The sequence below is a fragment of the Typopeltis vanoorti genome, chromosome 6, assembly GCF_054136105.1.
Source record: "Typopeltis vanoorti isolate ZY-2024b chromosome 6, IOZ_Tvanoo_1.0, whole genome shotgun sequence".
Lineage (NCBI taxonomy): Eukaryota > Metazoa > Arthropoda > Arachnida > Uropygi > Thelyphonidae > Typopeltis > Typopeltis vanoorti.
The window spans coordinates 71773383-71790424 of NC_143554.1; the positions used below are offsets into that span (position 1 = coordinate 71773383).

At 33.4% G+C, this 17042-nt stretch overlaps 1 protein-coding gene across 1 annotated transcript in view; it reads right to left on the minus strand.

Annotated features, from left to right (window-relative positions):
* The window catches only part of LOC150105533 (bone morphogenetic protein 2-like), a 41050-nt gene extending 26752 nt beyond the window's left edge, over window positions 1-14298 (minus strand). The window contains exon 1 of the mRNA XM_090394245.1: window positions 13795-14298. Within this exon, the coding sequence (XP_090250371.1) occupies window positions 13795-14069 (275 nt within the window). The 5' untranslated portion in view covers window positions 14070-14298. The remainder of the gene's footprint in view (window positions 1-13794) is intronic.
* Between the last annotated feature and the right edge of the window lie 2744 nt (window positions 14299-17042).

The window sequence follows — 17042 nt, forward strand, 5'->3', positions numbered from 1 at the left end:
AATGATACACATTAATGACTTCGTTCGGGTAGCGACGGAATTTAAAATCTGTGGAGTAGTCTCATATAGCATCCATTAAATGGTGGCAAAATTTAGAAAATCATTTCGAAACAAAACAAAATTATCCTGACAGCCTCTATTTGACCTGAATCCAGCTTCACCAAGCTTTTCTTTCATAATTCTTCTCAACCGTTTCTCAAGTATACTTGCATAGATCTTGCCAGAAACACTCAGTAGGGAAATACCTCTGTAATTCTCACATTTAGTTTTATTTCCCTTTTTATATATGGATACTATGAGAGCTCTACTCCAATCATCAGGAATTCGTTCCTCTGTCCAGGCCTTCTGAACTATGCACTGCAGCCAATGTACAACTTTTATTCCTCATTATATCATCTACTGCAGCTGCCTTTCCACATTTCAGGCTTTTGATGACTTTTTCTACTTCAAGTTTGGATATGTATTCCTGGCCTCATTCCTGGTCAGTGTTTTTTACCACTGTGCTATCACTGATTGTTTCATTTAGCAATTTTTCGAAGTAATTACACCATACATCAAGGATATCTTTTTTCCCCAGTTTTCATGTCACTTTTATCATCTCTAATTCCTTTTGCAGCATTCTTTCCTCCATTTCTGAGCTTCTTCACAACCTCTAGAATATCTTGCTACCTTCTTGATATTTATTTTCTATGTTCTTACCAAAGTCTTCCCATGACTTTGTTTAGCTAGTTTTACACAATGTTTAGCTTTCTTACATATTAATTACAGGACTAATTAATTACGCAAAAATTAACAACAGTGTAAGCAGTAATGAGAGAGGAAGAGCAGAAGTACTATTCAGGGTGCATAGAACAAGGAAAAAGTGGTAATTACATTGATTGGAATAAAAAATAATCATACAAATCAGAATTAAATTACAACAAGAGTATATAAATAAAGAGACAGAAATAAAGCAAGCATGGTTAATAATGTCTGATTATCTAGTGGCGATGGAGGGAATGTTAGAATTGGCAATAGTAAAATTAATTTATTTATCAGCATACATGATGAGCAAACCATTAATAGAAATGTGGGAAGGCTAATCGATTTTACAGTTTAAAATACTTTTAAAGTTGCAAACACGTTCATTCGCACAAAGATGCCAGACTATATAATAGTAAATAAGAAATTTGTTCTTGATAGGAGGGTTTTTAGAGGCTATGAATTGGATACTGACTGCAGCTGTCTGTTAGTCTCTCCAATTTGATTTCCTTCATCATGGGTGAGAATGATGTAGATGAAAACTAAATAGGATTGCTTCAAAGTCGGCCTCATAAAAGACTTCATTATAAAGTGTTTCTTTCAACAGAAAGTTAAAAATCAACAGAAGATATGCAAATCATTAAATCAGTTGAAGAAGAAGGGTTAAATATTCGTGGAACATTAACCAGCAGCATTTGAATTCTTATGCAAAAAGAAGAGATAGATGGTAAAAGAGATCTTCTTAAATAGCGGAATGAGGACATTTCTAGAATTCAAGAAGATAAAAAAAATTGTTCCAGACACTATTTATCAACTACATCACTTAAAGATAATATTGAATAAGACAGAAAGAAAACCACAATTCCATATTGTGGTTTTCTTTCTGTTAATAATTCCATATCTAATTTAGCCACAACAAGAATAACAACGAGTTTTACTTCATTTGAAATTAAATTTATGAGACGACCTACCGTGCATGAAAACAAAAACACGCCACTAAGCTGGCCCACTAATGGTCGTCATCATCCTGTTCATTAGTGGGCTGGTTTAATGGCCTGTTTTTGTTTTTCATCTTTTTTTTACTCTACAACTATTACGTTTAACACTGAAATGTTTTCTGCACAATTTTGAATAAGGGTGAGTTATTAGTTATTATACATGGTGGTAACATATAGGTTTTTCATTCTGCAATCCAGATTAATCAAATTACCCAATTTGTCTTGGCCATCTTGGAGATTATTTTTTTCCGTAGTCAACTGAAGATGGTTATGAATGGTAATGATCATATGAATGATTATTGTTATGAATAAAAAATAATTATGTAATGAAATATTTACTGGATAGTACACTATCTGTTAAAACTTGCTGTGTGATGTAAAGTTCAAACATTTCGTCAAAGAGTATACCAAGATTACATTATAATAAATAAACAGACAAACTAAAAACAAGTTCCTTCATTCATATGTTACATAATTCATTATTACTCCTCTCGCTGACTTAAAAGGTCACTTGTCTGTCATTATTGGAATCATGCGAGCTCTTATCCATCTGTTTATTGTGATACTGCATCTTATTGGTAGAAGATATCCTATTAAGAATTTCACAAATCCCTCAGCAAACTTAATCTGTTTACTGTCAGGAAAGTTATCAAAAACGTGTCACATTTCTAAACATATTTTCATTCATTTCGCCACAACCACATTTACGTCCATGGAGAATCACCAGTTCTCTCACTATCAGTAGCTATTTGGTAAATAAATGATTTCTACTAGTGTCGTGATAAGAAATTTGGCTGGTTTTGTGTAATAATGTATGTTGAATGTCGCATATTAAGATCACAAAAACATTTACACATATTAAGATTACCAACAGTTATGATTACCATATAAAGATATATGCAAAAAGAAAACAAACTAATTGATGATGGCGAAGGGCGCAATGTCCAGAAAGAAGATTTTAAATTTAGTTCATATCAAACAACTGCAGTTATAATAAGCAAAGTATATATACGAGGGTTCCATTGTTCAATTAAATGTTGTTTGTTCGCCAAGCTCGTTATTAGTAAAATCTAACAGTTTTTTAATCGCAAAAAGAGTTTAATATATAAGTTAACTTACAGAAATCATAGATAAAATTGCGCTGATTATTTTTATTTTATATTTTTAACAACACATTTAAAATTCAGATGTATATTTTGATTACAATCAGATAATTTCCATTAAAAAAGAACAACGTTATATTAGGAATATATTATCTTTGATTCGTTTGTGCATTATGTACACTTAATTAAGCCTAACGTGCAATAGGAAGACAAATATATTTTTTCTGCGAAATTTCCATGAAGTATTTTCGCAACGTATGGCTTGATGGGGAATAAGACTCGGCCTGAGTTCAAACACTGTGATAACAAGAAGTTTATTAGGCATTATTCAAGTAGGACTAAGTTATCTGGTCTTAGAAAAAGGAGAGGGCAGGTTATTTTCTTCCTCCTAGAAACTCGGATTTCTTCTTGCATACATAGGCAAATCAGTCCAAAAATATACGTACTCTAGAGACAGCGCTACTATGAGGATTTTAATAGAATAATAAAAATATCTAAAATTCAAACCTTCAAATTATTGCATGTTCCTTTTTTTCTTTATTTGAACTGCATATTATCTTCACTTAAACTTCAAAAGTTTTTGTATGATTTCACATTGCCTCTGTTTGATTCTATTGCTTCTTCCGGCAATGTTGTTTATAATAAATGCGAGAAGTTGTTTTCGTGTTTTAAAAGAACCAAAAATAATTAATCAAGGTAATGGCCTTCATTATTATTATCGTTGTTACCATCATCATTTACTGGATTATGTTCAATGCTGATCGACCGTCATTAGTTAATTAGTTAGTTTTCCTTTGCATTCTTCCAAAAACTTTTTAAACTTTCTGAAGTTAATAGAAACTAACGTTGTGAAAGGACACAAGTTCGAAGATTTTGCAACAGTTAAGAATCGATACGACAAACAAAGAAGATCGTCAGATTAGGATGAATGAGCCTGAGAAGATGCAATACCATCCCTAAAGTTGGTCGTGCGAAACATGCGATCTTAGTTGAACTGTCAATAGTATTTCAATGATGTTCGTTCCAGCTGTTTAGGAAGTTGCATGGATTTAAGGTTGCTGTAGTCCCTAAGCTATAACTCGTAAGAGGTTCCCTCTCTACTGAGTAAATTTTACGTTTATTAGCATTTCTGTGGCCCTTGTAATAATGTGAACCATCGAAGTTTTTTTTTAGCTTATTCGTAAATCCACTATAGCCTTGCTACAACAGAACCACATTCAAAGTCTATTTCACACCAATGAAACTAAACTTCATTTGGAATGGTATATTTCCTGTTTGATCCTATCATTCATTTCATTCATATGAAATGAATGATATGAAATTCATATCAACAATTCATTTGTTAATATGAATCCCATTGTGCGTGAATGTGCTTGGGGGCAGCATTTGATTTTCGTCGTTCTATTTAAGACCATTTTGCTTACTGGAGGAGTCAAGTCGCTTCAAAAGGTCCTTGTTTGGTTTCTAAACTCATATTATCCGAGCATTAGCCAATTGATGGTTATGCGCTGTATATTTGCAACATTTCCTGAATGGGACTATCATAAAAAAATGAAAGTCATGAAGTAACGATTAATAAGCCTTCTCTAGTTCGAGTCTGGAAAATCCCTGGAGAATGCTCTTTATGGCAATGCACTGTCCTAGGAATGAAGTACTTATGAAGCGGTATTAATGATTGGAACTGCTTGTTTATTTCGGAATGTACCCTTTGGACATGGTGAGAAAATCTTCAATGCTATGTAATATATTGACATTTGGACAATTTCATGGCATCTTACCATAGCAATTGAATAGAACTGTGCATGTTTTGTGTAGAGCAATGTCCTGACTCGCAATGCCACGTTTATAAATATCTCTTGAGGAAAATGAAATTCCTGAATCTGCTTAGTCTTATAGTCCTATACAATGATCTAGAAGGGGGCGAGACCGATGCCTTTCACTTCAACTCTAATTGCAGCGAAGAAGGAATACCACAAAAGTGTTCCTGAAAAGATCACCACTGACGCATTACTTATTTTTCCATTAAAATTTACTTCATTATTACTAGTCACAATACGTTTTAAGAATATTATGCGCATGAAGCATTGACTCTTCAAATATCCAGTTAAGCATTTTGAATAACAGAAAGGAATCTCAAGAAAGGAATGCATTCTGCTTTTGATTAATACTGAAAGAGAGTGAGCTGAATTTTCATTGGGGATTGCATATTCTAGTCGTTCATACTATTAACTGCGAACTTCTGATAAGAGAATTTCTGCACAGGGACTATGATCATGAGGCATGTATATCTATGTTATTTGCGTTTATATTCGACAAAAATTCATCTCTGTTGCTGTAGAAGCTCCTGGCATTCTAACTAAAGTTGAAACCTAAATCTTCCCAACCAAAGGATAATTAGCATGCCGTTGGTTCTTCGACTTTTTAATCATGGAAGATGATTAAAAAGGTGAAAATTCTGGTGAAAATTTTTGATAACCCTAGCAAAGTTAGACATAGCAAATCGAAGAAATGTAAAAAAAATCCGTAATTTGTTTTTGGATAAATTGAAACATTTGGTTTATGACTAATAATTTCTTCTCGTCCAATTTTTGTACATTTTGTGCCATTAATAAGATACGAATGATTTAGAAAAATAATGCGATTGAAAATAATTTCATTGATGGTGAATCGTTAATCCCATTAGCTGAGCTTTAAGAAATTTTCAGACAGATATCACGTAATAAATTATGGTGGGAAGTTCACGATATCAACAAATAGAGGACATTCACTTTTTTGAGCTTCGAAAGTTTATATGACGTAAAAGCTTCCGAAAACATCCTGTTTGTGTAAGCGTAAGCACGTTGCAAACACGTGCAGTCATATCTACAACAGGAGATTTGATGGAAGTTCGGGCATTCATAGGAGTATCACGCATTCACATAATCCAGTGGCACCTCCCCTTATTCTCCTATCTTAGAAACATTTTAATTCCATCCTACTTTCTTTTAATGAAATACTTTTTAGAAATTTATTGGTATATGCAAATTTTTCATAGATGTTATTTAAAATATAAATATTTTAAGGCCTTTTTTAACGTTTAAATGTAACTTTGCCATCTTAAACACACAAATTCACGTATTGGAATTAATTGTATAAAGAACGCTGATAATCCGTCCTGCACACAGAAAATTTATCACGTGTTTCACTGCTTATTGTTTATATACTGTTATACTGCAGTTTTAATAAATGATGCATAATGCTTTATTCAATGTAGAATAAATGAATACCTTTTTCATCGCTTGAATATGTATAACGTGTGTATCAATAAAGTTTATTTTAATTATTAATGATTTAGTAATTAATCTCTCTCTTTCTCTCCGTCTCTTTCTTTATCCCCTCTACAGCGCAGTCGTGATTCGATTACAAAGTTCTTATAAAGATTCGTCGCTTCCTAGACAAATTCGAACCTATGTTTTTTCAATAATCTTCTTCTTCTTCTCTTCAAGGATTACACATTTGCCTGTTCCGGCTTCACTAGTCTTTCCATCTTGCAGCTGGTCTCTCTCTCTCTCTCTCTTTCCCTTTAGTCTATATCTATTCACCTCTTTTGGTAGCCGATATGTTTCCATCCTAAACAGATGTTCTTTTCATTTCCTCTCTGTATTCCGTGATATTTTCATTTACCTCGTAAATATCTAGTTATTTTCTGATGTCTTCATTTCTTATACGGTCAATTCCCCCCCCCCCCCCCCCCCAGTTTTTCATATGGTCTAGTTTGGTTCAATATGGTCCAGATTTTCAATCATATCGTATGAAAATCTACATATATCAATAAATTTGTAAAAATCGACTACACCTGCGCTACACACAATATAAATAGAGAAAAAGATAGTCACAGTTGTGACATTGTTTGGTGCGTGAGACACCTATCCTGTTTATTAGACATTCTCCATTCAAGCAGTGGGATTCGAACGCATAGTGTGAATTATAACATGCTTTCAGTTAATAAATGAAGTACTATACATGATTTCTAGATTGGCCGTAAGGGACTCCTAATGATTGGTGGCAGTAGGACTTGCCGCCTATATGCCGTTGATTTGCTCTGCTGCTTATTATGTTTTGCCCGTTTCGAAAAACATGACACAAAACAGCAAAAAATTTGCATCGAATTCTTTTCAAAATTAAATTAGTAAAATTACTTCGGAAGCTTTGAAATATTGAAAAAAAAAAAACAACTCGAAAAGTCTAGTTATCACTGCATTCTGAGAATGTTCGGAGTGTATTGTTGAAAATCAAGAACATAATGGTATAGTTAAAACGGGATAATAATGATAGCCATAGAATGTAAGGAGAATTGCATTTTCCATAGCAGACAGGTACGAGAGGAGCAGTACTGTCGATGATTGCTAAAGAAATGCAATAGCAATGGTAGAAATTCAGCAGAAATGCAACGACAGGGGAGATGTTCTCAAATGCATTATTTGAAATAGTTGAAGCCCCCCCCCCCCATAATTATGGACTATGTATATTTTGTTCTTTTGATTCTATCTCCTACTACACATACTGGCTACTGGATTAGAAATTTATGCAGATATATATAAACGTCACTTCTGCAGCGTATATGCAGAATACAAGGTCACCACATGTTTTAACAAGTATTTAAGAATGCTGCTGGTCAATACTCGTCAATAATGTTGATCACAAAGGGAAAAGCAAAGGATCTTTAGCAGTTCGATAAAGGGCTTATTGTGAGAGTCCGTCTAGTTGGAGCCACGATTCTGAAAACAGCATAGCTGACTGGGTTTTTCTAAAGGTAAGATTCCTGTAATCAGTGGAAAAATAACCTATATTGCTTGTTTAAGAGGCGTAACTGTGGTCCTAAGACAGTCTGTTACGAACGAGATCGCCTCCGCCTGAGATGGCTTGTACGGACAAATAGAACTTCTTGTATGCAGCAGGTAACCAAATTTATTGAAGGCTATTCCCAACCCATATCTCACCGAACTATGCGCAGATTATTGAAGAGGATCGGTATTGTCGGTCGCATGCCTGTATAGAAACCACTGATTTCTGCAAAGAACCGGAAATTTCGTCTACAGTGGCGTCAAGAACACTGTGACTGGAAACAAGAAGAATGTAAAAAAAGGTATGTGGTCCGACGAATCGTGGTACACTCGTTCTGTACCAAAGGTAGGCAGACAGTTTTGCGGAAGACCAATGAAGCAATGAACACAGTGAACAAAACTCAATTTCTGGAGGTGATGTAATGGTGTAGGACATGTTCTGTTCCCTGATATTGCTGGAATGTCGGGTGTCCTCCAAAGAATATCTGAACATTGTTACTGATCAAATCCATCTTGCAATGTTGACTTTTTATCCAGCACATGGCAGTTGTTTCATGGACGACAATGCCACTGTCATTCGCACAAGAATTGCTCAGCAGTGGTTCAGCGAGAGCATGACAGCGACTTTCACCATTCTTCCCTGGCCACCAGTGAGAATGCAGAGGACATGTTAGAAAAACAGATCTGGGAGCAAAGTCCTCTTTCGTCAAATCTGAGCCAGTTAAAGGACTATGGTGAACGCCCGGTATGTTGTAGACATAGATGCAACGATCACTTTGTGGAATGTATACCAAACCACATATGTGTGCTGTAATTCGGCAAAGAAGGTTCAACACAGTATTAAATAAAAGTTTTTAATTCAGTGGCTGGAATATGTAGATAGCGTCAATCTCTCATACCACAGAAGAAAGGATTCATGGAGGAAAAGAAATAGAATTCATGCAGATACTAAAAGAAGTTCTTCGTGAGCCTGAGTCTAGCATCAACGGATTTGTCGATAACCAAGATATCTCGTTTTTGATTCGGGAGAGTGATCACATCTTTTGAGGTGGGATTTTACCATACATATTATTTTCAGTTAAGAAGGATTATATGAGGATTTATAAAGCTGGTGATTATCACAAACACTGGAAACAGTTTTGAGCAGTACCATGGCTGCAAGGGAAGAATATCAGCAATGATCATACCTTTTGAATGGGAGGTTTCATACAGTCACTTTCTGTTATACGGTTTGTATAAATAATATATCTTCCATTGTGTTAGTGTTCTAACTACGATGTTCGAGACAACTCTATAACGGACTACTTGAGCTATTAAGATCCTTCGTTGTTTTCACAGATCTCCCCCCCCCCCTCCCCGTCCCTTTTTCCAGTATCCTTTGCTGTCTCCCGTATTAGAAAATCAAGAGTCCCCTCTTGATTTCCTAATACAGAGTTTCACACGCCACGTTATGGGAGTCTCTGTGGATAAGATCATTAAGACACCTTCGGTTATTATTTTATTAAACGTTATTATTTTAATGGTTTTAACGCTGTTTTAAAAGTATCGGTCAACAATATTACATTCTACAATGAATTAGTATTCGTAATGATTTTCTTTACTTCTTACGTAAGGCACCTTACTCTGTACCTGCTAGAATGAAACATGTCACAATGATTTAAATAATAGCAAATAACATTTATTGCATTTAATCAGGTAATTGGGAAACAAATAACAAATCTTCGCTTTACTTTCGACAGCTTTTTATTCTTTCACTTAGCTTTGACAGGTCTCATTAAAGCATTGGAAGTTTCTTCCCTCCTTTTTCACGTTTGCTTTTCCATTGAAATGAGAATACACAGATCCAAATGTGTCATTATTTGTTTACCAAATACACAAAATGAGAAATGGCCGATATTCTGAGAGAACTAGGTGACAAGCAGTGGCGTCACGGGCCCATTTAGGTTATGCCACTCTCGCTACAAAATTCACGTCAATTTGATCGTATGATTGCATTTTTCTTGATGCAAAAGTTTTAAGAGTGCTTAGCGCATCAGCGCTCATCTTTATTGGTCCAGTGCAATAATTGTAGGATAACGTAAATATTTTAATTTATCAATTAATATAATTTTAAATATGGAAAACGTAAGGGTCAAATGAATAATAGCTATGCTTCATGCGCGTCCTTTATGTGAGATGCACAAAGGTTTGAAATTAGATTATTATTGGCAAATACTAGAGTAAGACACAGATAATTTTAATTTTGATAAGATTTTTTAATACAGAATATAATACACACAGAAATTGGAAAAGTAATCACTTGAGAAATTATTATTTTTTCTGGATTGAACCAAAGAAAGACTGAAATAATTCGTTTTACTTAATTATTTATACACAAGTTCTAACCTCTGGTAGAAAACGGGATATTCAGTAGATCGTCAACACTATTTCCCACTGTAAATATGGACACAAAATGTATAAATTATTTATAAAAAATTACTTGTCTATATCGGTGTCCTAAACACGTCACTTCACCCTTCAGGCACGCAAAATAGATGAAACTCAGAAAAAAAAAAACGACAACTCATGACAGATGACAACGTTCAATTGGATTGGTTGATACAATAACCAATCATAATAAATGATTTCTGGGTGCTATTGTCTCAGCGCGTATCCTGCCTTGCCTTCTGAGTGGTATAAAACCACTGGAACGTTAAGAATTTGACCCGTTGCGCCATCTGTACGTGTGTTCAAAGGCTTAATAGTTGTCCGTATTTGTCACCTCACACCCGGGTTATTAACGCGAATGCGATGCAGTGTTTACGGGTATATATATATATACTAATACTTCATGAAGTGTGCTCTTCATGAAGTATTAGTATATTATATTTAATTTTAGGCATCACGCAAAACCAGGAAACAATTAGGGGGAGTCTTTAACATGAATAAATGAAAAAATATAATATCGTTGATATTGCTATTCCGTGGGTGTGCACCGTACACCCTGTATATATATATATATATATATATATATATATATATATATATATATATATGGGCTTTAAAAAAGTCTACGCTTTGATTGATAAACGGTTTTAATTTTAGTAGTAGTGGCATTTTAAAATTTCATTAAGAAATTAATATATATATATATATATATATATATATATATATATATATATATATATATATATATATATATATATATATATATATATATTGATATAAAATTCTGTATCTGCTACAAACATAACATATTTATCACACTCTCGGTATTTACTAGCAGAAAGATATTTAAAAATAATGCTAAAGCTTTAACCACAATAAAAAAAATGAATAGGAATTTTTCTACAGTGGATGAAACTACTTAGTAATATAGACAAAACCAATTAATTAATTTCTGAACAATGAATTCTCGTTTTTTTTTTTTTTTCATTTTTACTCAAATCAGGCACACCTGTTTCAGGACGACGTACTCAGAGTTCTATAGAATCGTTTTAAATCTTCAGAGTTTAAAAGTAAATTATATTATTGTTTTCTAAATGATTTTTCTGATTATTGTTTCAAGAGAAAATAAATAAATATATTCCAAAAAATTAATAATAAATATGTTCTATTTTCATCCTCTTTCGTTTCACAAAAATAACTTCATATTACACATACAATCCCTGAATTCATATACGTATAAGAAATTGTGGAAAACATTCTGATCACGAGTTTCAGCTTTTTCCAGTACGTGCTATTTTTTTGGCATCTTTTATTCTAATTTCCAAATATAATAATTAAATATTTTTCTACCTAACGTAATAGATAACATTTTTTAGCATTATTATATACAGTATATTCAATATAAATTTAATATCATTAAATCAAATCAACTTTCATATCACATTAAAATGAAATATATATATATATATATATCGTTCTACTAAGGGGATTCAATAACATTTAATAATATTTTCCATAATAATCCCGCCAGTCATTTTTAGCTGTATGTTGGGACAAAATTTAATCTAAAATAATGACTCAGATTAATATATATATATATATATATTAGGATAACCAAGTTATTTTATAAACTTGGTTATTTTAACCCCTAATCCCAAGTATGCAAACAATTAAGTTTGCGCCTGAAACAAAGTTCAAGTCTAAAGATGATACAACACCAGGGCAACTCATTGTAAAGGTGGGTAAAGCTCTGATCACTATTACTTGAACTCAGACGCAAACTTAATTGTTTGCATACTTGGGATTAGGGGTTAAAATAACCAAGTTTATAAAATAACTTGGTTATCCTAATATGCACTATTCCCAAGGTAAAAAATCTATTATATATATATATATATATATATATATATATATATATATATATATATATATATATATATATATATATATATATATATATATATATATATATATATAATAAAGTTTTAAAATATATATATATATATACATTTTTAAAATATATATATATAAATTTAAAAATATATATATATATATTTTAAAAATAGATATTTAATGACTTTAAACCGAGATAAAATATTAAGTTTTAATGAAAATGATACAACTAGGTTCAGCCTTTTACAGCCTTCATCAGGTATCCACTAAAGGTAGAACACATTAATAAAAATTGAAGTTACAAAAAACTGAGAATTGCAATACATAATTGACATAATTTATGTCATTTATGTATTGCATTTTTGCCTGTAATTCTCAGTTTTTACAAAAACTGAGAATTACAGTTTTTGTAAAAAAAAACCACCTTTACAATGAGTTGCCCTGGTGTTGTATCATCTTTAGACTTGAGTTTCATACAAATAACGAACTCGTGTAGTTCGTTATTTGTATGAAACAAATCTCGAATGTTAAAAGCGGGAAATTAGAAAGAACAAAAGCTAAAATATGGAACACGATTAACCATGGAAAACTGCACGTTGCAAAAGTCCGTTATTTTACCTTTTTGAATTTCACACTGTCCAATATCCTTGACTAGTCAGATAAGCTTTTTCATTTCGATATCTTATTTAGTATTGCATTTAATATACCTTATTAAGTGTAAAATTATATGGAGGCGTGCTCACCTCGTTTCCATATTGACTTTTTCTAAACATGATAACAGTTTACACTTTGAATTAGCAATTTGAATTTCAAACACTATTAATTATTGGCATTCTATACTGATTTTTGGATATTTCACAAAATAATGAATAGCAGCAACTACCAAATAGAAACACTAAATAGTACACTTCTACTCACGTGAATATCCCATCATCTGCCAACAGGAAGAACTGGTAAATAGTGGATCTTATTAAGAGAACACCATCAGGTTGTTGCTATAATACATTTGATAAATCACATCTGAAAAGCACTTTTTATATAAAATTGGTCGTCATTTGGTTTGATATTTACGTTATCACTTTAAGTTATACTGTGTAGGTCATAAATACTGTTCGTGTAACTGATAGATATCATTGAGTGGTATCAGTGTTATTAATAGTTTTAGCTGACTGTAATGCATAAAGTAATGGTTGCAATTCAGAATTTTGAAGAAGATGTGGTTCATCTTGTTCAAAATTTACAGAAAATAATTAGAGTAACTTCATTAAATGCTCTTGCCGTATTTACCAAGCAGCCAAAATACCCCTCCCCCAGTGACTTGCTAACATGTGTCTTTTTTGAGAGCATAGGAGGAAGAAAATGACATCTGTTTTATTTGTTTGCTCCAGATGATGCGCGCTCATGTGTGTGTGTGTGTTACTGTCTCAGAAAATATCCTTCATCGAGGAAGAAAGAGAGAGACGGAGGTTCCTTTTTTTTTACTTAAGAGAGTGCCGACTAGTTCACGCATTTCAGAATATGTTAGGTTCCCTTGCTCTGGGAAAAACTCCCCACCCCCTCTAAGACCATGAAGGAATTGTTGCTTTGTATAAAGCAACAACATCTCAAATAATACATATTAATTGCGATAGACATAAATTACATGAGTAATATAGTAATATAAGTGTGAGAATTCCTAGATACGTTGAAATCTCTCGCCTCAGTTCAGAAACCAAATTCTTTAATCGTCACACTTAGCAAAGACTGGAAACCTTTTTTTGTTTAGAGATAAAAAAGAACAACATAGAAAGAAAACAAATCATATCTCACCTTTCTCTGTATCTTAACTGAAGCCGATGGGTGTCATTGTCATTCTGAAGATCGGAGAGACTGGTATTGGATAAAGCAGTAGAGGCATTGGCAATCGTTTGTTCTTGGAGACTTGCTGCAGCTAATGGATCCAAGATGCGCATCAGTGGAGTTGGAGCCAGCTCCTGTTGTCGAAAGGTTTCTGGAATGTCGGGGGCGACAAATCCCCAAGTGGAAACTATGGTAAGAAGTAAAAGGATCAGTATAAAGAGTAACCACAAAGGAGAATGAACCATGATCTCGAAAATATATAGTTTATAAATTTGTTTATAAACTTCAAATGGAGATTTAAATTGTTTTCTCTTTAGGTTTTAGCTAAGAATCTAAACCTTTTTCGGTTTGCTGCGTGTAGTCAAAAACACGCAGAATTCAGTCGCACGAGGAGGTACCGGGTCTTGCTTGCTGATGGCGCGTGACGATTAACGAGAGAACTTCTGACGATTCACTGAAGGAGAGGTTAATATAGGGTCGCTCTGCTTGCCCGGCAGTGGCTTGGCCCCTCCCGCTGCGCAGCCAGAGAAAGCACGCGGCAAATCTTTCGACGAATCCCAGCTCCAGACACCGTCTGGGCCGAGAATAGGACGCTGTGTCTGCTGATTCACTCGTCTTTGTTCCGACAAAGGTAGAGTGGGGAAAAACAAAAACAGGGGGAAGTTTCCATAGCGAATGACATCGTTAGTGTATCGCTATTTTTCTATCGGCTTCATGGGTCACACCTTTTCCATTATTAATACCATACTAATTCTTGACTGTATTTCATTTCGTTAACGAATCTTCATGTTTTATTAATGCTTTAATATACTTAGTTTGCTTTCCAATTTTGTTGCGTCTATTTTGATTTTGACTTAAATAATGAGTAATAATTACAGAACAGCTCTAATTTACTCAATATGGGTACACACACACACACACACACACACACACACACACACACACACACACACACACACACACACACACACACACACACACACACACACACACACACACACACACACACACGCAAATAATTTATGTTCCAAGGACGTTCTTTTATTTTTTTATGTCGGAACTTATCATTAGAAGTTTTTTTTTTGTTTGCAGAAAATATACGTAGTTGAAGTTTGATACTTGCAGAATCATACCTGAAGTATGTTTATGAGAACAGTTTTTCTGTTATTTAAGTAAAGAAGAAAATTCGACTTTTTCACATTTTCTGCATTCTCATTCATTGAATTAAAGGATAAATGTTTCGAGTATATGGTGATATTCCCTGAACTGTAGGATAAATACTTTGTTGTGTATATGGAAATATATGAGAATGCAATACAAGCTATTATAAACACGTGTGAATCGTAAGCCTTTTAGATATCATAGGTATGAAAGGAAGTGTAAATAGAAAAGAGAGAGAGAGAAAGTTAGTATCATGAAATATGCAGAGGGTGTGATGACGAATTTGAATGCTGAGTGTATGTGTGTGTGTGTGTGTGTGTGTAAAGTTGCTGAAGAGAATGCCATACTACAAGCTGAAACAAACTAGAAGTATGTTTCTCGAAGAGAGCTTTGTTCAAAAGTCGTTTAAAGTTATTAATTATTAAAAGTTTAAAATTATTAAAATTCATTAAAATTATTTCTTTATGACAGCACTGGTGTGTGTGTGTGTGTGTGTGTGTGTGTGTGTGTGTGTGTGTGTGTGTGTGTGTGTGTGTGTGTGTGTGTGTGTGTGTGTGTGTGTGTGTGTGTGGAAAGATAAAATTCAGTAATAATTCTGCAACGTTTGTTGGAAGGCAATGTATTGCCTTCCAAAATAACCAATCAGTTTTATTACTATTCAATAGAATATATATTTTTGCAGTTATTGTAGTGATTGAGAGCGATAAGATAATTTAAATAATAAAATCAAAATTATACACACCAAGGAAATTTTAATAGATAGTTCAAACTAGTTAGGTTAAGTAGCTACACGCTTCTCTTATTATTAACTAACGATTTCGCACTGGTATTTGAATTCGACTTCACATGATTCATAATTCGTCAGCGGATAATAGAAGCCCAATGATGCAAATGCGCGTAACTAAAGACCCTAACCTGATAACTCTCTCTCTCTCTCTCTCTCTCTCAGGACCAAGAATAGTGTCAAAGTAATTGTTTTAGAATGTGAACTCGTACAAATTTGTGAGGAATTTCCGTTCATAGCCATACTCAGCTACGTATCTGAATTTTCCGTGGAAGTTTATTGAAAAGCGCGAAGGACGGACCCAAAAATTACCTTTAATCGCAGTTTCGTTGTAGATGGTGAGCTTGTTCGTTCAGCTCTTCTCTAAATAAAAGTTTATGTCCACGTTTCATGGACATAATGAACTTCATGAAATATGCAACGGCAATCCTTAGTTGGCGCAGTTAGCTAATGCAATTTCTGAGCTAAACAGAAGACAGTTACGCCTATATATTTCTCTCTCTCTCTCTCTCTTTCTCCATTCCTCTCTCGGTGACACTTTCCAAGAAATTCTGAATAAGTGATTATAATGGGGAAAACCTCGATTCATACGCACGATTCGCTTTTTAATTCCTATTACATTAAGTACTTTCCGAATAGTCAGAGCAATCAGAAGGGGAAAAAAGATTTCGACGCGCTGTCAGTATCTAAAAATATCATTCTACTGTATCTACTATATTCTATATTCTACTATATATGGCATCGGAGACTACTTTTTAGTGGATCACATAGAATTATTTATTTATCAGTTTGGGTTATTTATCGTTGGATATTTATCTTTATTTTAGTACAGTGCTTCTATGTAGTTTTTTTTTTTGTTGTTGTTATTTTCCTTTTTTGTGTCCTCTTTTCAGAAAATGTTCATATTAAATTTTTTTTTTACCAAAATAAGTCCCTCTTATTTCACTGTTTTTAGAGGCTATTAATATGAAGTATATTTATAATTAATATGAAGTATATTTATTATTAATTAATAGTCCACATTATAAACATACTCTGTTAATCATATACTATTTCCTGTCTTATTGTCTTATATTTCGTAAACTCATCTTTTTCGGAGTCACTTTTGTGATAATACTTAAATCTATTGAAAATGAGATTTCTCTTCTTGACACAAACTGAGTTATAAATATCGTCTCATCAGAATCCCAAGCAACGAGGTTACCTCACCTTTGAACAGCTATTAACTTCGTAGGAGTAATGATTCACCCATCCATTGAATTTTTTTTGATTG